The 25,782-nt window shown below is 40.7% G+C and overlaps 1 protein-coding gene across 2 annotated transcripts; it reads left to right on the top strand.

Annotated features, from left to right (window-relative positions):
- Positions 1–379: 379 nt before the first annotated feature.
- CCNJL (cyclin J like) lies at positions 380–25,370 on the top strand. 2 transcript variants are annotated; one of them, XM_010127596.2, is made up of 5 exons: positions 380–457; positions 11,438–11,648; positions 20,870–21,169; positions 22,007–22,166; positions 23,010–25,370. In XM_010127596.2, the coding sequence occupies exons 1-5, from the start codon at positions 380–382 to the stop codon at positions 23,455–23,457; spliced, it is 1,197 nt and encodes a 398-aa protein (XP_010125898.2). In that variant the 3' UTR covers positions 23,458–25,370. The 2 variants fall into 2 exon arrangements, with proteins under 2 accessions (XP_010125898.2, XP_086615289.1); XM_086759163.1 differs by lacking the exon at positions 380–457 and adding an exon at positions 673–760.
- Positions 25,371–25,782: the final 412 nt, after the last annotated feature.

Genomic DNA, 25,782 nt, shown 5'->3' on the forward strand with positions numbered 1-25,782 from the left:
TGCCGCGGAGCCGGGCGCTGCTGGTTTGCCCCGGGGCTCCCCAAATCCCATCTCATCCCACCCGGGGGGCGGGAGACGGAACCAGCCCTACCGAAGCAGCCGGCTGTGGGGCAGCGCCAGCCACGGCCGAGGCCGCCCCGCGGAGGTTGCGCGGCGCGGGCAGCGCTTCCGCCGGCACGGGGCGCTGAGGCACCGCCCGGGGCGGGGGCGTTCGGCAGCGCCTTAGAGGTGATCGATCAATCAGTCACTCCATGCAATGATTATCAGCGGTAATGGGGGGTGGAGGGGGCGGAAACAGCCGCGGGGCTTCGGGCGACTTGTCCGGTTTGTTCTCCCTGCCAGCAGAGCGGCCCTGTCTCTTTCCCAGACCTGAGTCTGGATGGGAAGAAAAAGGATGGAGGAGCAGTGGTGGAAGGGGGAGCTGGCGGCAGACATCCACCAGACCTTGAGGACGAAGGTTGGGCCGTGCTTTGTTCCTTTCCCCCCCCCCTCCTCGCTCTCCCTGTGCCCTTTCCTCCCCGGCAGAAGTGCCCGGGCTCTTTTGGTTCATAAACCAAACCTGTGAAAGCTGCTACCCAAAACTTTCTGCCTGTAACTTTTCAGTAGCTTTAGCTTAGCCGGGCTGTTGAGGACTCATCACATTAAATGCGAAGAGGATGCTGATGCTGACCGAAAAAAAAAAAAAATCAGCCTGCTGTGGGATCTGGAGAAATAGGCTTGCTTCTTTTCCAACAGATGAATGCCAAGATTTGAGTAAAAGGTGGGATTCTGATCCCTGGCAGACTGCAGAGGAGCTGAGAGATGCACAGACATGGCTTTTCTAGAAGTTAACGTATCGTTTACAAGTGGATTAGAAAACCAGTAAAATGTCCTGCAATAAGCAAAATAGCCCGGTCGCTGTTTGACGAACTGCTGGACTTGTAGGGAGAGCAGGTACAGCTAAGGCAGCTTCTTTATTTTTCACGTGTCTGTAACAGACTCCCAGCTGCGCAGCAGCCCCAAGAGCGGTTCGTGGGGTAACACGAGAGAGCCCTCGGGAACAGCGACCCCCTGCCCTTCACACAGCTTTTACGCTACCGGAGTTGTGGGCTAGCAAAATTAGCGCTTTGGACGTTCCGCTGCCTTTGTCTTTTTTTTTACAGGCGTTTAGCGATAACTGATGTCAGGTGAGTTAATTGTCATCAGGTCTCTGTGCCCTGGCCTCCAGCTGAGGCAGGTCTTCCTGGCCCTGCAGCGAGGCGGGGAATAACTGGGCGAAGCCAACTGACAACACATTAAAAGGTGGGGGGAAGCCTTGGTTTTTAATCAATTATTTTATTCTTCAGCCTGCTTTTTTGATGCATCTGACTACTCTAGATGGCTAAAACCCCTTTGTGTATGAAGACTAAGCTAGGCCAGCTGGCAGGAATTAGTTGAATTTAAAGAACCTGCAAAGAGGGAGAAGGGTCTCTGGACTGCTCTGAGGAAGGTCTGCAACTCCTCCTGCTTGAAAAATTTTAATCTTAATCCTGCCCACCTTGTTAGGCTGGCTTTTCATTTTGAAAGAAGCACTACATGAGAATCCAGAGTGCAAGTATATCAAGCAAAAATAATCACAGCCCCAGTAACTTTTTTGTTCACTTTCTGTGATTATCTTTTTTTTTTCCTCTGCAGAAACAACTCAAGTATATTGCCAAGGCTTGCTTTTTTTTTTATTTTTTTTTTATTTTTTTTTATGTTTAAACTGTCAAAATTTAGTGTAGAGCCTCATGGAACTTCTCAAAAGAATCCTTCAGCAAAGTTTGGAAAGATTAGTTTTGAGGTACTGAAATCAGTTTTGTGAGCCTGGACCAGTTTTAGGTATGCCTGTGGCAATGACATAGAACAAAATAAGCTTAAATAGTGGCATCTCCACTGGAGTGTTAGTGTGTTAGTGCATTATTAGTGTATTAGCATGTTAATACTGGAATACAGAAAATTCAAATGGTACCCTCAAGCCTAAATAACCTCTCTGGTTTAAGATACTTGCTGAGGAGTCCTAGTCTGGAACAGTGTGTGTCTCTGGTCTTGGGTGAGAATAAACAAGTCTTAGTTTTAGTGTGTGAATCTGACAGGAAAGTTACTTCAAGATCCTTGTCAAAGAGGCTGAAATGCATATTGCAGGCTATCACACTTTTTTTGAAGAACATACTTAAAGTCTGGGTTTAAGGTGAGGAATAAAATGTCCCTTTTAAATAACATAACTCTTTTGCTGAAAGATCATTAAAAACACTTCTTTTTTTTCAGAATAATTTAGACACACAAGTATAGGAGATGTATGCCTACTATGAAACAACTCAGGTTTTATGTTAACAACTGCAAAAAATGTTATACCATCCCTCCCATCTGCCCAGTTGGATTTGGGAGTTGTTCTTAATCTCATTGAAAGTTGGTGTCTTTTGCGACAGATGTTATGTGCCATATCTGATGGTTATGTTTTGCATGAGAGCAGATACTGAATGCGTGTGGTATACCTGGCTTCTCATTCAGAGAGGGCTGAAAGATGCTGTGGGGCTTTGTGACTTCCCAAAGGCTCTCGCTCAATGCGGAGGAAATGAGTAGCCCCTGAATTGTCTGACTAGTAAAATATCTGTGCCGTGATTATTGGGACGCAGTGTTCAGCTTAGCAGGACTGTATTGTGTTAGCTATTGAGTGTGCTGATCTAGCGAGCAGAACGCTTAAATGCCAAAAGTGCTACACGCATTCTTAGACTTTAAATGAGAGGTTAAAGTATTCCCCTGGATTAGGCCAGAACATTAAACCAGGCTCAGTTGCAAGACTGAGATAGGAATGAAAATAAAAATTGGGGCATACTGTGTTTGTTTGTACTAGGAGGGCCTAACACACACCAAGCCAAGAAAGGTGCTGTGTGTATGTGCTGATGTTTTCTGGTGCTTCAGCTACTTCTACAATGGCCCTGTGTTACTGATAATGGAAAGGTTGTGTCAGGCAGTGACTTTCATGTTAAAAATCAGCAACCTCTTTCAATGGAAGTGGAATTACTGCAACATCTGTGCAAAAAATTGCTCTCTCTGCTTCAGTAGTCATGAATGCTTCACAAGTGTGGAAAGCTAAGTAACAAGTCAGTGTTGGGGGTTTTTTTCGTTTTGTTTTTGTTTTTTTAAAGTTAAGGAAATAATTTGCTCTAGAAGGCAGTCTGAGTGTCCCAGACATAAATGATGTCTGCTTGCTATTCCTTCCCCATTTTTGTGCTTATGTTGAGCTGTTTCCTGTAATTAATGAGGATTACTAGATCTGCCTGCATTTCCCTTTTTATTTATCTCTTGCCTAGCTTCTCAGAGCAGGGCCAAATTTTACAGGACTTGTTGTTTGTGAATTTAAAAGGTAAATAATTGTAACTTGATCTTTTTAAAGGCACTCCAAATTACTGTCTGCAGTTACTTTCAGCCAGGTGAGGAGAGCTGATCCTCTTTCTACTGAAGGCAAACAGTCCTTTGCTGTTGAAGTAGTAAAAATGTCTGAGTGATTTCCTCAAGGTGAAAGCTCCTCCATACCTGTCTCCCACCTCCTCCTGGTTTAAAGATCTTAATGAGGAAATGCTGTTTACCATCATGATGTGTTTCATTCTACTTTGACGTGCAGCATCTCCCGTGGCTTTGTCCATGGTGTCAGCTTGGCCTGCAGCCTCTGAAGGAGTATAGTCCATGCAGGGTTTGTTGTGAAGGGCCCTTTTCTTCACTGGTCTGTAACTACCGTCACTATAAATGCATTTCTTGCAGTTTTAAATCATCCTGTTAGAATAAGTGCAGGATCCTGTTATTAATTTTGTTCAGTAAAAACACAACCTCTTCCTCTTTTCCCTGCACACAGCATACGTCCCTGTATTTTCTGTAACTCGGCCAAAGCATCTGGTTAGTTAACCTGCTGGTGACGTGGAGGTCTTGATGTAACAGGTACTGTTTTATCTTTTAGCCTGTAAATCCACTCTTGTCCTTGTTGTTTTTAAAAACTGGTCATCCCTGCAATGCTTAATTAAGTAAATGGTGAGTTCGCTATGTTGAGATCTGCCTGGCACAGCTGAAATTCAGTTGGTGCAGACTAGACAGTTACACACGCTCTGAACAGCGGGCAGGCGTTGGGGCATTGCGTAGGCGGTACTTCTGGTGTTTATTCTCAGAACAAAATCGAGATAAGAATGGCAGGGGTTCCAGATATCTGCAGACATGCATAAGGTTTTGGGCTGTTTTCTATTTCATTTAATGGAAAGGATAAAATATTAATATTTGATTCTAATGCACCTTTCAATTTTGAATCAGCTGTAAAAGAAAGTAGGTGTAGCAGGCATTGAGGTGTATTAATATCAGGGGTTTTTTTAATCCAAGACTGGAGGCCCAGCAACGAAAGCATAATCTGTTCACTTAGCAAAAAAAAAAACCACACACACAAAACCCTCTAGCTTTTGAAAACTGTGAACAATAGCATTACTGGTTGCTAGCTGCAATTTGCTGATGTTATAGATGGCAGCACGTGCATGGAGCTGAAAGGAACAGGTGTCCTAATAAAGTACACGGTTATTCATGATCTCTCTTCCTTTCTCCTTAAAGTTGGAATTTAAATTTTCATGCTTGTTTCTCTGATCCTTCTCAGATTAGCTGCTGAACTGCTGAATACTTTGAAGTGTGTAAGAAAGGTTTAATGAAATGCTTGATAAATACCACAGCGGAACATGTGAAGTAACGGATTTTCAAGCACAACACTAGTTCAACTTTCCTGAAAATTCGGAATGCCTGGGACTGTTGTGAGGATGCTGAAGGGCAGAGTGGATTCAAGCACCAAAAGCTTTTACATACAGTTGAAATACTGTCTTGGTCTGCCACAGGTTTTTTGAGTGACATCTCAGTAGTATGCCTGAAGCTTAATTTAAGTGTCTGCGCTAAGCTCGGATCTCAAGGGATGGAGTCTGTGCTTATCTGTAGATACTTTGAAAGACAGAGGTGGGTGGTAGGGGAGATGCATGAAGAGCACAGGATGTAGTCTGAGATGGCCTTTTATCTAGGTAAAGGGAGGAAAACTATTGAAGATGCTACTGTTCTTTGAAAGAGTAAGTGAAACAACCCGGTGTCAGCTAAAGTCTCCCAGTAGGTTGGGACTTCAGATTCTGTTTTACATGGCTGGAGTTCTGGTCCTTTATGGGAGTGAATTTGCTGCTCCTTTTGAGTGTGCAGGAACAGTGGTAACCCAGAAGAAAATCTTAATTTGTCGTGTTTCATCCACGCATCAGTGAAATGTATCATAAATCAGTAAGGGTGGCTGCTGGCAGCACTCATCTAGGCAGCGCACTGAGTGTGATTAAGCTGTTGCTCTGTCCATCTGATTGTCACTGTTGAATGAGGGGAAAAATAAAGGATATACTGCCCATATACCCTTCCTTATTAGAAAGTATCTGGATCTTAATTTTTTTCTGGAAATAATGAGAGGAACTGTCTGACGTTCTTTTTGAAATATGTTTCTGGCAGGTTTGTCTATAACATACCGAATCCAGACACTGTGCAAGACTGGTGCATCTCCAAGGGCCTGATTAAGACTTGTCTGAAAGAACTGAAAGTTGCTTAAATAATGGGAAACACTGTAAGTGTCAGGACTCAGAGGTATGGTTGCAGCAAGGCTGAAAAGAGGAATAATGGATCACGCAGTGAATCCTAGACCGTCTCTACCCGCTAGCGCTGTATCTTCTAACAGTTACAATCATCATCTCTGTGTTACAACACAGCGTGGCTTCTGCTTGCACGGAGGAAGCCAGTGTGGCTACTTTAGAGACTTTCACCATGCATTTCTGCTTTGCAACGTAACACGTGCTGCTGGCCATACCCTAAGAGCACTGACCTGTCAAGTTAGCTTTTGCCCTTTCTTTGAGTTTCCGTGGTCAGTTTGAAGATTAGTAAAAGCCACGTGCATCAGCTGTACTCTACAGACTGCTCACCAACACACTTAACTCTCAACCTTTCTGTCCTATTAATTAGACTGCAGACTGCTGCCTAAGCATAGAAACACTTACCAGCAAGTTTCATATGAGTGATTTTGTTACTGGAGGGCATAGTGCTGCAGCCTGTGCAGGGGCAGGTGGGTTGTTTCTGTGGGGCAGAGAGAATGGCATGACATTAGCAGCAGAATTAAATTGGCAGCATGCTACCTATCTACTGCAAAGAAGCATGCAGTATGCTCTGAATTTTCAAGCTCCTATAAAAAAATAATACAGTCTAAATTTCTCTTTGTATAAAATCTTCTTGCTTGCATAAATGTGTTACAGAGGAGTTAGCTTTTAGTGGTTTCTCATGTGGAGTGCAGTAGCTGTATCTAAGAGATCCGTTTGGCACCTTTCTTCCACAGCTGGAACTGTTTGGTTAGAACACAAAACAGGAAGGAGTTTGTCTCCTTCAAACAACTGTTAATAGGCTGCTATAGATAAGCTTTCGCTTTATTTTCCATCTACAGGCATTTCTTTTTCCTGTTCTAATGGCAACAACTTTACAGTATCTGTTATTCTTACAACAGGAATTCTAAAGAATCTGGTGCAGGTCACGTACATGCTGTTTTTCCCAGAACATGCAACATACTGCAAGCTAAATGATTGACAAAGTTACCCTGGTTTTTACTAGTTTTCTGAAATAAATACTTAGTAGTCTTTTTCCTTTTCTTTCTCTCTCTCTTTCTTTTTTTTTTTTTTTAATCGAAGTACCTTACATCAACAACACACAACTGTTTTGAGTTTATATACTTTTCCCCTGGTTTAAGAAGAATAATGGAGATCTTGTGGAAACTTTAGTCACATACCTTCACTAGGTATATTTGTTCATCATGTGGAAGCTTTTTTTTTTTTTTTTTTTTCAGATTTTGGGTTAGGATTGGTGGTTAAGATCTGTGAGCTGTAATAGCAGAGGCCGTGCACTGGATTCTGTTTATATATCTGGAAGCAAAAGCAGATAATAAGAACAAAAAAAAAAAAAAAGAGATAAGTATGAAGTTCATAGTAGTAAATGGAGCCTGTGTCTGTGTAGGGGAGTATTGTAACAGCTGTTTCTAAATGAGTGGGATTTACTGTTACTGAGTAGTTCTGGTTTAGGTGCTTCATTTTGCTCCAGCAGTGAGCAGGGAATTTACCTGGCTCTCCCCAGAGGATGCAGCGCTCTGGAGATGCTGGTGTGCAGCAGCTGGGTATCCTGCAGCAGAGATGGCTGGTGCTGAGAGGGAGGAGGGCAGTAGGAAACACAGGAGCTGTTGCAGGGAGACAGGAGATGCTGCACGTTTGATCTGTGGGACAGAACAGAGCCCGACTGAAGTCCAAGTGCTCTCACATGCCAGAAAGCCAGCTTCAGGTAACATCTCCCTGAATTTCAGAAGCCGAGGCATACTTTTTACAGCGCTCCATTTTCCTTGTCAAAAAGCTTGTGAGTGGTTCTAAAATACCTTGATGAATTCCACTTTTGTTCTGAGAACTGATCATTATTAGTGTGACTTTAATTACCATGTCACATCACTTGCTAACTTTGCTGCTGCTAACTTTTTTTTTCTCCTGACTGCTTGTCAGTTCGTTACTGGCTTTATATCATGGGAGAACAGTTATAGGGAGAAGAAATGAGACAGAAAAGAAAAAATCCATGCGTGGCATTTCTTGCCATGTTGAACACCAAACCATCGGATGTGGTAGTCTCATGAAGATAAATGCTGGGCAGACTGGTCTGCACTAGCTGCTGCTCCAAGGGAGCCGGAGGAAGTGTTTTCTTCCTGTTTTCTTCCTCTCTCTCCATTTCAATCCTTGTTTGGCTGATTTTGAGAAATCCCCTTCATGTGGTTGCTCAAAAGCTTTCGTTTAAGTCTTGTTTGCCTAGTGTCTCCTTTAGGGATGGATTCTGAAGTGCGTTTGCCCAGCCCAGTTACAAAAACATAAGAACCACATCCGACAAGATGAGATCTTGTCTCCAGAGCTCAGGTAACAAATGGTGCCAGTTGAAGCAGTCAGGTTATTGGTGGTGAGCTGTGTCTCTGCAGTGAATGAATGGCTAATGTCTGGAGCCTGCCTGTCTTTCAGATGTGGTTGCTGAGGAAGATTTGTCTCCTTTAACACCACTTAAAAATGTTTGTGCTCATACCTTTCTTTTAGAAGGTCAGGTCTTGAAGCTGGTATGAGGCGGCAGCCTAAAAATTGCCTTCACCCTTATGACTGACTCTGTCCAAACCTTATTTTCCAGGTTTTGAGATTGTGATCCTTTTAAACGCTGTGCTCAGCCTTTCTGGAGCCTGCTTGTGGAGAGACACCGAACAATGTTGAGCAAAACTTATTCAGTAATGTCCAGGACACCTGTGAGCCTCTCCCGCGCCGCCTTTAGCATTTCGATGGGGCCGTTGTTCAGTAGCCCAAAGCGAAGTTGTTGGAGTCGATAGAAATGAGCAGGTCACAGACAAGCAGAAGCAGCATATGAAAGGGCAATTCCAGCAGTTTCTTCTCTGTTGCTTTACTGGAGATGGAGGAGAAAATCAAGCAATTGAAATGATTTATTTTATTCTTGCTTCTCAAAAGTTCGGTGTTTTCCATGGAGTTGTTTTTGCTGATCTCGCGTCAGTGTTCCCAAAGCAGCAAATGCACATTTTTAATTCAAAGGAGTAATTTTTTTTTTTTCTTGATTAACTTATGCTAAAGAACCTTGGGGGGGGGTTGATGGAAAGGCTTGCATCCCCAGGGCCGTGGTGAGAGCTGTAAGCCTGCTACTCAGCTCTTGCATTGTTAAACTGTGCATCCCTCCCTTTCCTTTAAGAGAAAATCTCAGCATTTCAGACTGATGTGCCAGCGTAAAAGCACTGCTGCTGAACTGCTTGCTAGCTGCTTCATGCCATGTGGTGCAGGGCACTGCTCCCGCCTGTACACAGGTAATTACCCTGCATCAATTAATACCTGGGATCGTGTAAGAAAGCACAGCACGTGGCTCTCTTCCCCCGACATTAATCCTGAAGCTGAACCGTGTCTGTGCTGTTAACTCTCGTTACACAGAAGCCCATGCGGGGATTTTTGGTGCACAGAATGAGAATGCCTTCCACTTACACCCTTTGGTACTAAATTATTTTCAAAAAATAACAATAATTAAAAAAATTAAAAGCAGATATCTTACAGGGAGTAAATGTCTGTGTTAAACCAGTAGCAGAACCATCCTGTTGGCTCAAATTCAGTGCTTTGACTGCGCTGTGAATTTTCTGGCACAGTGGGCTGAGTAGGGGTAGTTCTGGCCTCTGAGCATCTGAGGGGCAGCCACAAATCTGGATCTCTGCTTTCCTTCTGAGCCTCTAACGCGCACCCACTGAACCGTAACACTGGGACACGTCGGATTTTTTGACTAGGTGTGTAACTGGAGTTACTGTTTATTTCTTGCATTTCTTATGGCCTAAAAAGCAAATTTCACATTCAGTACGTATGCTGACCTCAAAGTGTATAGAGAGTATAATTTTGCTAGGAGACACAGCTGTTGAAACAGGAAGGACATTTCAAGAAATAAAACTTGAAGCTCCTAACAGTTACCTAGAAGAATAAAATATTTCAGAGGTAGAATTGCCATCTGATCTTTGGCTAGCTTGGGCTTTGTATAGACATATTTAAAAAAAATGCAATTATTTTAACTGATGTAAGCACTGAACTTAAAACCATTTCTGACAGAACATTTCATGCTATGGGTGTACTAGGAACTCCTGCTCTGAACCTGGGTATGTCAGTTGTAGTGATGGATTGAAACCTCTGTACATAAGGCAATCGAAAAATCAAATTTTGGGGGGTTTTCTGGGTATAAAACAATGGGGGGGAACGTGTTCCATTGTCTCCCTGCTTTATGAATTGTTACTGGTGGGTGATTTCTTTATAATCCCCCAGTGAAGGCTGTCCCAGGTTTCAAAGGGCTGTTTGCCTGTCCACAGCGTGTGTCTGTTCAGTCGGAATGTGTTTTTTTTCACTGACTTTCTTTAAAAAGGCCTGGGAAGCAATCATCTGGAACCGCGCTCATCTTGCTGTTGTTGTAAGCCGCTTCTTGCTCTGGAGCCTCCCTGGTTTCCAGTCCTGTACTCCCCTCTGACCCTGATTGTGCAGCTATTTTTTCCGGATAAGTTGGACCTCCTCGTGGGATATCTCCTTCCAGGGGATGAAAGGAGCGTGGGCAGCCACCGCGTCGGCTGTGCAAAGTTGTGCCTCTTGCTTCTGTAAACAGGGGAGCCAGTGCAGATGCTTCCTCCGAACACTTTTTTTAAAGTCCTGATTTATTTAGTAGAATTAACTGCTCTATGTACCACTTTGTATTCTGCTATAAAACACATCTATCTTGCAGCACTGTACTACTTTAATTTTTTTTCAAATATACGTAATACAAAAATGACTTATAAGCAGAATCTGAATTACTGAGATATGCCTTGCTGAAATGTTTGGGGTTTTTTTTTTTTGTTTCTTTTGTTTGTTTGTTTTTTAAATCCATGCCTATCAAATGTATTCAGCCCATTTTGATTTGAGTCTGACCATGCTAACTGCATTAGTCTATGACCATGTCTAAAATTATAAAGTGTCAGCTTTTAAGTGGCATTAGTTGGTGAGTATTCCTGAGGAACTTCACTCCTTCCCTTAACCTGCTCTTTGCATAGTGACTACAAACTTGTGTAAAACCCTCACAGGTGTAGATCTAGCATAGGTAGACCAAAAACTTAAAATTTTTCATTTTAAAGGCAGAATTATATATATTACATGTGAAATACAGTCTGTCAGTTCAATAGTTAACTTTTATAATGTGGAAATAAGGAACTACAGGAAATACTGGAATTAGCTATAATTAGAAAAGTTTAATAATTCTCCAATGTTGTTTTTCTTGTTAATGTCTACTTTTGTTCCTTGCTGCAGCCATGCACTATGTGATTTATTTTTTTTTAATATTAGATGTTCTTTATTCTACAGATCTACACGGGCTTTTTTGGCACAGGATGTAGTAACTTGGGCAACTGAGGAAGGACCAATATCAGAGAAATGTATTTTGCCCTTCTTGCCTGTGAAACTCTGTGAAAACCTTAACAGTCCAATTTGGGTGAACAAAATTAAACAGGAGTCCTTCAGGAACAATTTTCATGATCGGGAAGTTTGGTGTTCTGTAGAAAGGAACACAAGTTGTTCCTGGGTTAAACTGTAACTTAGTGTTTGACCACGCGTTTAATGCTTGTGAGGAAAGTACGGGGATGACCAAAGGATTAGAAGTTAACTGACTGTCAAAACGCGCAGAACTTCAGCCCTGATTCTGTGTCAACCATAGTGCTGTAGCTGCAAAGCATTTGCTGTGGCAGGTGGTGGGTGTTGGTGTGGGATTCCAGACACTGAAAATGGTATTTGTTTCAGTACCTCTTTCCTCTTTTTTTTTTTTTTTTTTTTTTTTTTCTTCCCTCCCTTAGGAACTTAAGTTGCCTGTCTATAAGGCTCATTCACCACAGATTGGGATGCGCCGATACTTCATTGATCTCTTGACTGTCCTCAGCAACCGCTTCGGTCTCTGCCCTACGGCCCGGCATCTCGCTGTCTATTTATTGGACCTCTTCATGGATCGCTATGATATCACTGTCAAGCAACTGCACATCACTTCATTTGCCTGTCTTCTCCTAGCGAGTAAGTTGGCTGCTGTCTATTAAGGCTGCTTTTTCTGAGCAGATGGTTGTTTTCCTTATATATCATGTGCTATTTTCTCTGTGTTAATGGTTTCCATCTTCTGAAGGTAAGGCCCAGTGAAGTCCAAGCAAAGGCATAAAGCAGTCTGTTAATAAACTCTGCTCAACTGCCTAGCTTGCGCTGCACATATACATGGTGGTGTCAACATGCAGAGGAAGTTTTGGCAGCTTGAAGCTGGGTCAGTGGAAGGGGACAATGAAGATCAGGGGGTGATGGGGTGCAAGACTGGGAGAGGAAGGAGTTCCAAGGAAGAGTTGGTAGTAGGGAATGATATCTGTGTAATACGCAGCCTCTCCTGGAGACCTGTCCTTGGACAATCTGTGCCTCTGTTGTGATCACTGGGCATAATCAGTTCCTTGCAAATCAGAGGTTTCTTATACAGGGGTCAAAGGAAAATTTGCTTCTCGAGACACTTAGTGGATGTGTTGATGGTGCTGGAATGCATATTGCCTGTTCTGGGCTCGTATCAAATAGGCATTGCTGTGTAATACTGAAGTTTGAGTATTGGCATCCATTTAACAACTGATCTTGAAGATTTGTTGTTAGTGCTTTCCTGAAATCTTTTCTGCAGCCAGGGCTGTGCAAGTGGAGGAAAGCAAGATGCCTCTGGGAATTGCAGTCTGCCCTTGCAGAATTATGGACTCTGTTTCTAGGTTACAGAGAAATTAGCCTGCCATGTGGGAGCTATGCAGAGCAATTCACTGTTGTGGACAACAAAAGTTATGCAAACTCTAGCGTTAATGGCTGAAACATGCAAGTAGTCATATAGGTAAAAAACACTATGGAGAGCCAGAAGCTATTGAGGAAAGAAGGTGATACTATATGTTTACCCCTCAGGACATGATATTGCTGGTGGTTTTCCTTGCTGGTTGTGTTCTGAAGAGCTTAGTCTGCAGAGATAATGTTAAAATAATAAAAAACCCCATACACTTAGTGTATTTAAGCATTGCTGCCTGTTTTACTCCAGAGAAAATGGTGAATTATGTGGAGCAGTTACTGGTTCAAGTTGCAAAAACATCCAATACTAAAATCAGAACAAAGAAGAATGTAAATGGTTGCTGTAGGTGCAGTCTTAGGGCAGCCTAAGTGACTCTCAGATATTGCAGTTCTGCTGACCTGAACCTTTGGTGAGCTCCTTCAGAGCAGCAGATTGGCAGAAAACCACCCCAGCTGAGGAAGTGTTCTCTTTATTTACCAGGGCGGTATTTTTTTGAAGGGTTGGACAAGCTTCAGGCTGGTGCAACGAAGGGGAGGGGGGCTAGTGCTGATTTGTAAATTGTTATGAAACTGTACCCTTGATTTCAAACACATCAGACTGAATGAAATACCAGGTTCAGGTAGCCTGGAAACTTGATGCCTGCTTGGAGGTGTACTTCTACAGCTTTCAGAACATCTCTCTCTCTCTCTTTTTTTATAACCTCATAACTACAAGATGCTTTGCAGCACTGCCAGTTTTTTGGGTTTGGTTTTTAAAATTATTTTTAATTTTCCCAAGTGCATGTATGAATATTACCTCCAGGAAAAGAGACGAGGATTTTCTTTAGGTAGATCTGACACTTTCAAGTATACTCCCTTGTTTTTCCTTGGCATAAAACTGATGCTTCAACAGTTCTTCTAATAACTTTACATCTGGATTTAGAGGAGGAATTTATAGCTATAGTTAATGTTTCCACTGCTACACGGATAGGATGAAAATGGTATCCTCAAACTTTGTATGAATTGTCAGAGTTGGTATACTGGTAAGATCTTGGGTAGAGGTTCACTAAATGAGATTGGGAGAACTTGACTTCTGACTTCTGTAGCTTCTAGGATTTATAAAGAAGTAAAAAAGCTTTCAAGATTTTCCTTAGGTAAATGACAAGTAAAATGCAGCTTTAGACCACCTCTATGCAACTGTGAGGCAAAAGGAAGTTCACAAACTGCCCTATAATCACACTAGAGGGAAATATTTTGCAACTTCTGCCTGTTTTGGTTGTTTTTTGTTTGGTTTGGGGTTTTTTTTCGTTTTGTTTTAAAAAGGGCAATTTGCTTAAAAGAGCAAGCCTAAATCTAGTGAGCTAATGCGTATGAGAATATTTCTAAAGTTAAGATTAGAGCAGTGTGGTGGCATATATACCTTCTGATCTGGAATTAAATCCTCCCTTACAGGAAGGGGAAAATATCTATTACCATAAAGCCAGCTTTCCTACCAGTGTGTAGAAACAAAACATTGAAAGTTGAACCAAAGCAGCTTTGCACAAAATTAATGCTTAATTAACTTGTATAAATAAGGTTTAAAATGCTAGGACTCAGTTTGGAGACTTGGGAGCACAGTAAACTCTGTTGTTTACTGTCTGGGCCATCTCAGTATGCAATAAGGATATTTTTTGGTATTTGTAGTTCAAAGTGATGCAAGTGAAGTCAGGAAAAGCCAATTTACAGTAAGTCCAAATTCTTGTGTTTAGCTTACTTTCAAAATTATATGAAATGGAAGAAAATTTGTAATATGATTTTTTATGTTTTGTAGTAAAATATTCTGAGTCAGAAGTACCAACCTGAAGTCACCTTGAAAGTTCTCATTGTAGCAAGGAAGATGAAAACTAGTCCCTTGCCTGTTACTGCAAATGCAGTAATTGGAACTTCCTGCAAAGCATTACTGTAGGAAGTTGCATAGTTTTTCAGCAGAGGATTGCAGCAAAAGTGCTCTTCAGGCTTGTTGCAAGACACTTGTACTTCTGGAAAATAATATACTTTTACTGTACAGGGCAAAAACCAAATACTTTTTTAAAATAGTTGTGGTGTTTACATCATATCAAGATGAACATTTAATGCAGACTGTCTTTCAGTAATTGTTATAAACACATTTGGAGAAACTCTAGGTGGTCTTCCTGATTGCTTCATTAGAAAAGAGCAAGAGATTAAGGGCAGTGTGCAGACAACAGCAAGATGAGGTGTAGTTTCAGGCAAGATTACTTATTCCTACTAATGACTGTGTGGGGTTTTTTTTGAGGTGGGGGGGACACGATAGAGAATTTCTTAGACATACAACTCTTGAAATGGAAGCAAGAAACTTCTAAGCTAAATGCAAGTTGAGAACAATTTTTAAACTAAGAGAAATTGTTATAAGCTTGTGTTTAGCTTTCAAGTTTGTTGCTTCTATCTTGAATCTAAAGGATCTCAAAAACTTGGGTATCTTCTTTTTTATATATATTTTTTTTTTTCCCTTTACCTACGAACATTGGCATCACCTAATTTTGATAGCATACAACAGTAGTGCTCTCATGATGGAGAACATAGCATTTCTCTAGATGCCTTTTAGTTAGCTGGACCTAATTTCTCTTGCTGTACTCTAGAAATACATTTTGACTGGCTCATCAGTTTCCCCAGACAGGGAAACTGTATTACCAAAGTGGGAAGCACTATCATAGTAACTGTGAAAGAGATGAAGGAGTGAGAAGATAATACTGTTCCAAACAAATTGCAGTAGCAGCCAAGGTAAGGTTCAGCCTAGACTTGCTGCAGTCGAGAGGAAGGTGGGTGTGTGTTCCTTGAATCCTTCAGTCGTTCCCCAGTGGGAAGATGTGTGTTTCTTTTGCAATGTATGTGCAGCATGGTAACTGGAGAAGGCTTCTGGAAACTCCTGACAGATAGTTTAGCTCCTCAGAACATCTGTAAAAGCTTTGAAGTTCACTAATGTCATCAATGGTTGTTATTTCCTCTGAATCAGTTCTGAAAAGGAATGGTAAAAATTGCTCACAGTAATCTAGAGGTGAACTGAAAGCTATTGGGGGGAGGGATGGAAAATTTGCTGGGAAAATTGATGTCACAGTTACTTTAGGAATGTATTTAGAATAGTCTCTTTCACTGGCATTACCAGAAATTTTATGATCTAAATCAGAATCATAAACTAAACATGTTTTTGCAATACAGAAAGACCTGGTCCATGCAGATATTTTGGCTAGGTATGTGATTAGATGACAGAGGACCTCCTCCTTTTGAGGTCCTGTGTTAATACAAGAGGTTACTTCAAGATCATTAGTGAAGTCCAGTGCTTTTAATTGCTGAAGACAATCCATCTGTCCCTTGCTTGAAGCAGACTAGTGATTGCTTAAGTCAGGGAGATGGCTTTTGGTGAGAAGTAATACTGGGCAGCTGGGACTGGTGGTCTTCAGGCAAGCCAGCTGGATCTAGAGCAGGATAGTTACCAGTGTGCCTGCACAGAAGCCAGGATTGCTGTCTCTGCACCAGACTATGGATGGATGCTCACTTTGCAAACAGATAAGCAACTGAAAATGTTACTACTACATCCTGTTCCTCCAAAGCACCCCAGTGCTTTGAGCAAGCTCTGATTTTTCTCCAGACAAAATCAGCTGGCTGAAGGTTTCAGTAAGTGGATTGATCTAGTTTAACTAACACTTTGCCTGAAGGGAATTGAGGAACTTTCAGTTCACCCCACCTGGCAGCTGAGAAGGCAGCCCCTTGCAGAGGAGCACTGTTGAGCCGCAGCAAGTTGTAATGATCTAAACTGCATCTTCATTGAGCAATGTATTAGGGAATGATTGTGATACTTTTAAGGTGCTCTAGCCCTAAGTGCTCTATTAGAAAAAGGGATTGAGTAAAGATATCCCATCTGCTTTAGTGTTACTTGGCTCAGATTGCCTGTTAAAAGGTGTGCAAACCAGCTGCGAAAGCAGAGGAGATGCACTGACACAATCCGCTCAGGTGGTCCAGCCACAGGAGCTGTAAACTCTGGGGAGAGAGCGAGGGCCTGGGCAGTAAGCTTTAAATGTTGCGACTGTTTCTTCTATGAGTTTTGTAACTGCAGTATACAGGGCTTAACTGTTATGGTGTATCACTATAGTTAAAGCAGGGCAGCTTTTGCTTGTTGCTGTAAAATCCTAACTGGGTCTTAAAAGCTGCTCCTTTCTTCCCTGAAGAGCCAACCCTCTTCAGCAGCAAGTGCGTCAGTACCTGATAAAAGCAACATCTCTCCGCCTCAGCCATTCAGTGGCATTGAATGTTCCAGCAATTCTAATTCTTACGGCCCCTCTTTCTCAAGAGGGTTCTGCTGCTATGGAGACATAACAGGTTTTAAATTTGAGTATTTTTTTAAGCAAGGTTAGCTCACTGTTCAGCACATCCAGTGCTACATTGCTTCACAGAGTACTTGGGTACCTCTTGTGGTTTTCCCTGCTTTATTTTGCCCAGCTCCTTAATCTGCCAGTGGATTCTCAGCAGCTGAGTTAACTCAGGACCATAAAAGAAATTAGAGCAAGAAAAGATGTCTGTGCTAAATGGGCCAAGTTTAGGGCATGGATAATCCTTTATCACCTAATTCCCCATTGACTATGTGGAGCTGTTGTGAGACATCAGACAGTTTCTCTGTTGGACTCTGCTTTGTGATCCGTTCTCTGTTTATTGTCCCACTTTCACGTAACTGTTCTGACAAAGACAGCTGAGCTACTTAATTCCAGTAAAAGATAACAGGGAGTGTCAGTCCAGGATACAGATTAGTGTAAAACTTAGTCTGTAGTCTTAATTTTTTAATATTTCTCTGTTGCTGTAACACATACAGAATATTTTCTTTAGTAATTAAACTTTACCATAGTAAGACATTAAAAAATCGGTGACTTGAGCGAAGTGGTTTGCACATGTGCTAGGTATTGTACAGATGGATGAAAAATCCCTGACTGCTTACTTTGCAAGACATTGCAGAAAAAGGAATTAAACAGGCTATCTCTAAAATACCCTGTCTTTTTCTTGCCTTGCTTAGAGGCCAGTTAGAAGCTGTGTTTGTATCTGGGGGTGGCACCGGGAGAGTCTCAGAAGTTTGTTGTACCGCTGTCTGGAACAATGTAGGAATAAAGAAAAATAGTCCTTCAGCTGTGTAAGCAGTTATCTTTTCTTTATGCTGGGCTAGATGGGCTTGACTGGTTTATCCTTCTCTTGGACTGATTTTAATGGTTTATGGGACAAAAAGTACTTACACTTTAATAACCATTTAAATCGGCAGTCCTTTTTGTTCCTTGGTCTTCTCAAGGACTCTTGAAATACAATAAAACAAATTGCCTGCATGTCCTGCTTTTGTTTTGCTACCCATGCAAAACCCCAGGAAGATCATCCACCCAGCCACCAGTAACCAGTCTGAGCCGCATACTGCGTAGCCAGGTGTACACAGTGACTGTTGCCTCCTCGGGTGGATGAATCAGTTCTTCAGAGTACCTTTGACAGCAGCGATGTTCCTCTGAGACCTTTAGTTTTTCCTAGTGAAAAGCTAGCGTACGTTGATAGGCTGTTTTGATAAAGTGACAAATGTACGACTGAAACGTAAAGTCTTTGCATCATTAATTACAGTAATACTACATGCTCTTAAAAATGTCCCATGCTGTCCACATCTATTTAGATTTTACAAAAAGTTGGTCAGAAATGTAAACCTACATTACATGTTCATCTTATTTTATTCATCCTGTTGACCTCAGCAGGCCTCCTTATATAAAAATTTGCAGCATCCAGGTACTACTTAAATTAAGAATTCCTTTAAAGGCTTATGACTCTGTTACCTGAATATAAAACTATTTTTGAGGGCAACAGTGACAACTAAATGATTTTATCAGTAACTGGAGCTCAGAATACAACAGCAAAATTTTAATTTTAGGTGTCTACAGTGGCATTTCAAAAGCATGCAAATGACTTCGATACACAATTCTCATGAACTTCAAACTGCAGACTCCCAGTGACAATGTAGCTGAAACAGGTTTATTTTTCTTCCAAAAGCATGATGCTGATTAAACCAGTCAGTGTTATTTGTTTGGTCAATACTAGACTTGCAACTGTCGTGTCTGAGCCTTTAATATTCTTGCAGCAATTGTGCTGGAGATCCTGGTTCTCTCAGCATAAATATGCTGTGCATAGAATCAGTTTCTGGGGTAACTGAAGGAACAAGAATAGGAAGTGTATTCTGACATCTTTAAATTAGGGAAATTGGAGAACTGGAAAAGGACACACTGCATTTTAAAAACATCTTAAACTTATTCTTTCCCAGCTTGCCTCTGATCTCTTTGGTCTGATGGAATAAACTACCTTTTGCTGTCTTCTCCTGATTTAAATTTTAAAATAGGTGTGAAGTGGTTGGTAAACTTGGAAGCAAAGTGTTTAGGCCAAGGTGGAATTTGGGAAAGAAACTGTGATCAAGTTGCTTGTATGTTGCTTTGGAAAGTAGCTTGTGTTCAAGTTTCACAGTTTATTTGAAGTGAAACTTCTGAGCTCGTTTCTCTCCCCCCATTCCCAACTTGCCTTTGGAGTCTTTCTTCAATTTACCCAGCTACATATATAATCAGTGTCTCCAATCTGTTGCGGTGGCTGATGGCAGTTTGCTCTCCAGACTACAGTCTGACCTTTGAAACTTCCACGGTTGAGTGGGAAGAAGGAAGGAACTGGAACTTACGGAAGCCAGAATGACAGATCTTGTCCTTAGTTTCCTGGGCATGCAGTGGTTTCTCCTATTTCCACTAGCATATTCCTTAAATTGCAGTACAGGCTGTGACATCACCTTGTGGAGAAAAAAAAAAGCGTTAAATTTTCTCTCAAACTTCATTTTTCTTAAACAGTCCTAAATCAGGTGACAAGGAGATTCATGAATGTGTGTATATAGGCTCCTGAACTTTGAGCCTTTTCACTGACAACGTGCCATAAGCCTGTCCTTTTCTACTTCATATGATGGATTAATTTTGGTTTTCATTGTTATTGTTACGCTCTTTTAAGGTGGGGTGGCTGCTATATTACACTTTTAATGCATTTCATATCCATGACACCTGAACAGGCTCAAAGATTGAAAATCCATTTTAAAATGTTTTTAAAAGACACTTCAGCTGGTAATAGTACAGAAAATTGTCAGCTTTTTAATACACTTTGGATGGAACTGCTGTCCTAAATGGATAGCAAGATCTTACTTCCTTTTAAAATAATTCTCTAGTGCAATACTCGTTTTAATTGGTTTTAGATTTGACAAGAATACTCTGAAGCCATACGACATGCTAGTATCTTGTCAATTGGTCTGTGCTGGCAAAGGAGGACTCTTATAGATGCAATGGAAGGATGACTGAAGAAAGAATCAGTTGTGGAATATATGCCCTCGAGAGCAAAAAGGAACTACAGAATACTTTTAAGTAGCTACGGGTTTGGATTTTTCAGCATGGATGTTCTTTAAGCTGTACTGGAAAATTATTATTATTATTGGTGATTGCTTGTTGCTAGCTTTTGAACAAGGCTGGTAGAGAGGTCATTTTTGCCTTGGTAAACCAACAGTGTGAATTTAAGAAGATTTAATTGCTTTCTTAGGTTGGAGCAAAGTAACACTATTGCTTCATTATTAATAGATCTAATCCTGGGAATCAAATCCTTATATTGGATGCTTTTTATGAAGGAAGAGGTGAATAGAGCGAGATCCTGTTTTTCCATACAAAATGACAGCACTTTGTAGCTACTGGTGAAAATGGAGTCATTCTAGAGATGCCTGCTGTTTCAGTAGGCGGGTAAATATGATTTGGAAAAAGGTGTGGTTTTGCTCAGCTATCTTGACTCTCAAAATATATGCTCTCTCCTAACCCCATAGGAATTATTTATGTTAATCACCTGGTTACGGTGTACTTCTCCTAGCCTTTCAGTGACCTTAGCTAATGAGGCACTCCAAGACAGGAAGGAACAAAGAAATTTTGAAGCAGCAAGGGCAAAGGTGGTGTTGCCCGAGGGTTTTTAATGTCTTTTTGTAGCATGTGCATTTAGCTTCCATACCCAAAGGAGCATTTTTTTCCTCAATATTAGATCTTCCCTTACCATATTTTCTTTATATAGCTTGCTTTCTTCACACTTGATTGAATGCCCTTCAGCAAACCACTTCCAGTTATTGTCAGAAAAACTATCTGTAATCCTAATGAGTTTATAATCTTGGTTTTGGCATCAATACTATACAAACAATTAAAAACAAACAAGCAAAGCTATAAAAAGAATATAGAAATATGTTGACCAGTCTGGCTTCTTTCCCACTTGTGTCACTGTACTTTTCTGTCCTTCTTTAAAAAGCACCTTTTATCATTCGACTTTCTGGTTTTGGGAGTGTTCTTTGTTGGATTTTGGACACCAAATCATAACGATAAATCTTGCCTGAAAATCGTCTCTTCTGACAGGTAAATTTGAAGAAAAAGAAGATAAAGTTCCAAAATTGGAGCACTTAAATAACCTGGCATACATGTGCAATGTGAACGTGGTGTTGAACAAGAAAGATTTGCTTAGAATGGAAATGCTACTTTTGGAAAATTTCAACTGGAACCTCTGTCTACCAACACCAGCACACTACATTGACTACTACCTCTACGCGTCCATTGGTGAGAACGACCTTCACAATGGCTGGCCGATCACCTCACTGACCAAAATTAAAGCTTTTCTGGAGAAATATACATATTATTTCCTTGATTTCTCACTGCAAGGTAAGAGGCTTAGTTTTATGATAGAATGATCTTCCATTTGGCAAAAGGCAAAAATCTGAAAGAGATGAGGACTTCAAAACTTGTCACAATATGGATTGCACAAAACTATCTGTGCAGAATCATTTCTCTTCGTAGTTATTTCAGACAGGAAATGGCATGGTGTCCTTTCCTTCTGCATAAGCCTCTTGTCTCTTTTCAGAAATCTCTAGACGAGATAAATTTTTTTTTTCTTCAGCTTAGAACACTAATTGGAGAGACTGTCAGAAATGAAGTCTAATTTTTGATCTGCCACAGTGTATGAAGTCCTGTCAGCTGCAGGCATGGCATTATGCAGTTCAATGTATGAATCTTTTTAAATTCTATTTTTTTAGAGTCCTGTGCTGCAAGACATGACATATTCAGAATGATGAAACGTTTAGTAATTTGGTTTGCAGTATCTCTTCCAATGCCTGCCCATGTGAGAGGCAAAGAACCTGCAGCATCCTCATAAGCTGGGTTCAACGCTGATGTAAATCTGTGTGTGATTGTCAATACCTAACTTTGGTTCGGTTTGGACCAGCCTACAAATTTCAGCATAGTCTATTTAGTGGCTTTTTCTGAAATGAAAGAAACTATAATGAAGCCTTGACAGTAGTTGCCAACAAGTAATACAGAGATCTTTAGGAAAGCCTCATCCAGTTTCTGTATGAAAATTTTCAGTGTCCACTTTCTGGTCATGAGTTAATACTCAGAGATGTGTGGAACAAAGCTGAGGACTTAATTTTGCCTTGTTTTGCCATATATCCACATAACAGGTTCAATGCAGTGAGCATAATCCTCACTTTTTTTTTTTTGTAGATCACACTTTCCTCCATTTTCGTCCATCTCTGATTGCTGCAGCTTGTGTGTGTGCGTCACGTATCTGTATGCAGATTTCTCCTGCCTGGACAACGCAGCTTGAATTGCTAACATGTTATTCCTGGGAACATCTTGCCCAATGCATTGAAATAATGCTCATGTAAGATCAGAAAAAATGCAACCTGCTTGTGCTCTTAGGAAAATGTTAATACTCTTTTTTACTTTTTTTTTTTTCCTTTACGTAATTGTTTAGCTATCATTAAGGTAGTACAGTGTTACATTTATAATCTCCTTCTTCAGTTTGGGGAGAGGAATAAAAGGGAAAAATAAAGTCACTTCACTAAATACTGCATTTTAACAACATTTGCAATGTGGAATGGAGTGCACAATTTAGTGTTCATTAGGCTTTCTTGTACTGGTTGTCTGTGTGACTGGATAGAAGCTTTTACAGATGTTTTCTCATTGTACCTGCAATGTACTTCCTGCAGAGAGACACCAGTGTCTCTCTAACACCAAGAATACAGTAAGGAGACACTTCAAACTATTCATTGTTTTTTCTCCAGTAAAGGACATGACTGTGATGCAGCCATACTCATCTGGTATGTGTACACATACCGTCTTAATAGAAAATAAAAGAAGTTTAATAGAATGATTTAGAGAGGGAGTGATGGTGGACCTTGGACATAACTTCTGAATTTCTACTTAAAGCAGGGCCAACACAGACTGTTTTAAAATGTCTTTGTGTTATGGACTTAAGGTTCCAAGATAACCAGTCCATCAGTAAAAACATACTTGTGATGCAAAATGATCCATAAACCTGTTGTTAGTGTGTGAAGATCGCACCAGGATAATAAGAAATTAATTGTGACAGCAACTGAGGATTACCATTATACAGCTAGGGCCAAAAAGCTGGTGACGTACCAGCCTGACTGGTAAAAACTTTGGGATATATGCAAGCTCTGAGAACTTTTCTCTTTGATAAATCTTTCTTACTTTTTTTCAGATATTATAAGAATGACATCAAAGAAGCCAGTAACATAAAAAAGCAAGCAAAAATTCAACATCAAGAACAGGAAGCAGTGGGAAATCTGAGCCATCAAGCTACTACTCAAGTTCTCTTCCAGCAATCTAGTTCTCACCCTTTAGCCCAGCATTCAGCTACACTTTCTGAGTTCCAGTCACCAGTGCAAGATTTGTGCTCTGCTTACCGTGACTCCTTACAGGCACAGAGGCCCAGCGGTCTCCTTGCTGGGAGTGCTGACAGCTCACTGCACCCCTACACCGCTCTTCAGGCCAGCCATCGGCCATCTGCCCAGACTCTGCCCATCCAAACGCCCATTGCTGTGCAGGTGGCCCTGGGAACAGAGCCCAGATACTGCGTTTCCGTGGCTTACGGCAGTAGTTACTTCAGTGGTCATCACTCATATGCAGCTGGGTGTTTTGATGGATAAATACTGATGGGAGAAAAAGGTGATATGAATAGAAGCTGAAGTAGAGACCTTGTGTGTGATACAAGATCTATATCTGAATGAAAACCACGAAGGAACAAAATCCTTATGACTCGCTCATTCAGAGAACATTAACCTGGATCCACCGATCACTGGAACCTGGGTGCCTTTCTGCCAAGGGCTGTACCTTTTGGCTCTTAATGAGTGAGAGAAATAGAAATTCTTTCATATACCCCACTCAGTGTCACTGTGAGAGGCATCTGCTTCAAAACCCCATGGAGATTACTTCCTTCCAGTCTTCAGTTAGTGACTCGTCAGAGTTGGCTGAAAGCTTGTATTGGAGAGTTATTTCAGGCTGGAACATTTGTTGAATTTCTGGCCAAGTAGCAATGTATCTTCAGGATGATGATGGAAGACATGGAGAGCTCTCCTTATGTCTTAGTGATGTGTCACTTGAACAGTGGCAGCTTATACTACTGGAAGCTTCTACTAAAATGTAATGAAATTGGTATTGGTTAAACGCGAACTTCATTTATGCAGAAATCTATGGGTAGAACACAATCCACCTTCTTTGAGCAGGAGTGATAGTTCAGGAGTAAGACTTTTGAATAAAAGGAGAGAAAAAAAAAAAAAGGAAGAAAAATGGGCCAGAAGACTATCAAATAATTTTTGACTTGAAGTTCTCTTTAAATCTAAACGTGGTGCTGCTGAACTGAACATTGCTCTGCCTTCAAGTATTTTAGAAACAAAACCAAAACTTTAAATAATTTCTTAGATCTTCAGCATGTTGCTGCTTTTGAAACTGGAGATTATTGTTAGTAAAATTGCTTTATCAGGGATTTGATGTTACTTGAAAAAATCATCTTGGAAAAACTTCTGAAAGGTTCACTGCTGTCAGTTTTTTTTAATCTTTTGGGCTCAATGACTTGTGGCAGTAGTTCAAGCTCAGGACAGAAGAACTGGCATTAATGGGGGCAAAGATAAGGAACTGGTTAACTTTACTGTGAAATTGGAGTTTGATTGCAGTGCTGGACAATGCTGACTTAGTTTTTTAAACACCATCTTAGCATTGTCTTGGAAAATGTAGCTGGCAAATTCAAGATCCTGTTGCTCCTTTGCAATAAGACACGCCTACTGTCACATATCCAAAGGTTTCTTTCTCAGCTGAAACTAGGGATGATTGTTTAAAAGTTGTATAGGCTTTTTTTTATGTTAATGTAGACGTTTACAAGAAACAGACTTCTGCAAATGTGAAACTTCAGTTTTGATATATGCAACCATGATTGTAAATTTATTTGAAGGCAGTATTCTTGGTTTGTCTTTTCTCTGAAGGTTCTCAGGACAGCAATACAAGTAATGTGCAATATGCTCTTACTGACTTGGGGCAAGTTTTTCAAGTCATGCGTCAGAGTGCTGTTTTAAATTATATTTTTAGATAATTGTTTTTTAGAGTGGAGGGGGAAAATTAGCCTGCATTCTAATGCATGTTTGTGTAACTGTCTTCTGAGAATGCAACTTTTGGTATCAAGTTAATAATTTCTTCCATTCAGCAGGATAGAGGAATCTTCTTGTTTTATTTAAAAAAAAAAAAAGAAATGCAAACTGTAAATGAAGAGGCCGTACTCTTCAGAAATCAGTCTAGAAGTTTAGAGAACTTCGTTCATCTTTTATTCTGTTGGCTTTGTATTTATACTAAACTTTATTTTCAGAAGACTTTAGTGTATTTCTTATCGTTTGACATGTAATGAACATCATATATGTGGCAGTACTGTTGCATGGTTTTTCTTTAGTTTTTTTAGACCCTTATAATTTGCATCATGTGCAGTGTCATACTTTGGACTGCCATCATGGTTAATTGCGAAAATACTTGCTAAGTTCTTGATGAAGATTTCCAATAAACAAGCTGAAGTATGTTCCTTTTTTTTTTTTTTTCCAGTGGTTTCTCCTTAGCTTTTAAGAGCTAATAAAGAATCTATGTCTATACCTTCAAATTACTTGATCCTAAGCACTCACAGTTTTACAGAACAGAAGAGTGGAAGCACAAATGTGATGGAAAGGACTTGCCAAATAATAAATTTTAAAGGATTAGGCAAGTCAGGAATTTGGTCATTGCAAAATAAATAAGGTGCTATTTCAATAAAGTGTTGGTGTGTATAAGAAAGTGGGATGAGGAGATGGCTGAAGAAACAGGCAGAAAATGTAGGGACAGAATATAAGCATGGAGTATTGCATCTCCTGTGGCCGGTGTGTCTTGGGGTGCTATCCTACCTGAGAAGATTGAAAGGTTAGATAGGAGAATGCCGTTGTACATTCAATCTTTCTTCTGGT

Source organism: Chlamydotis macqueenii, chromosome 14 (assembly GCF_036417535.1).
Source record: "Chlamydotis macqueenii isolate bChlMac1 chromosome 14, bChlMac1.mat, whole genome shotgun sequence".
Classification (NCBI taxonomy): domain Eukaryota; kingdom Metazoa; phylum Chordata; class Aves; order Otidiformes; family Otididae; genus Chlamydotis; species Chlamydotis macqueenii.

What these genes read in the sequence shown, in the direction of transcription:
- CCNJL (XM_010127596.2), top strand. Translation starts at nt 380, where the DNA reads ATGGGAAGAAAAAGGATGGAGGAGCAGTGGTGGAAGGGGGAGCTGGCG. An exon ending in ACCAGACCTTGAGGACGAAG is followed by an intron (nt 458 to 11,437) that starts GTTGGGCCGTGC and finishes TCCCTCCCTTAG; the next exon opens with GAACTTAAGTTGCCTGTCTA. An exon ending in TGCCTGTCTTCTCCTAGCGA is followed by an intron (nt 11,649 to 20,869) that starts GTAAGTTGGCTG and finishes CTCTTCTGACAG; the next exon opens with GTAAATTTGAAGAAAAAGAA.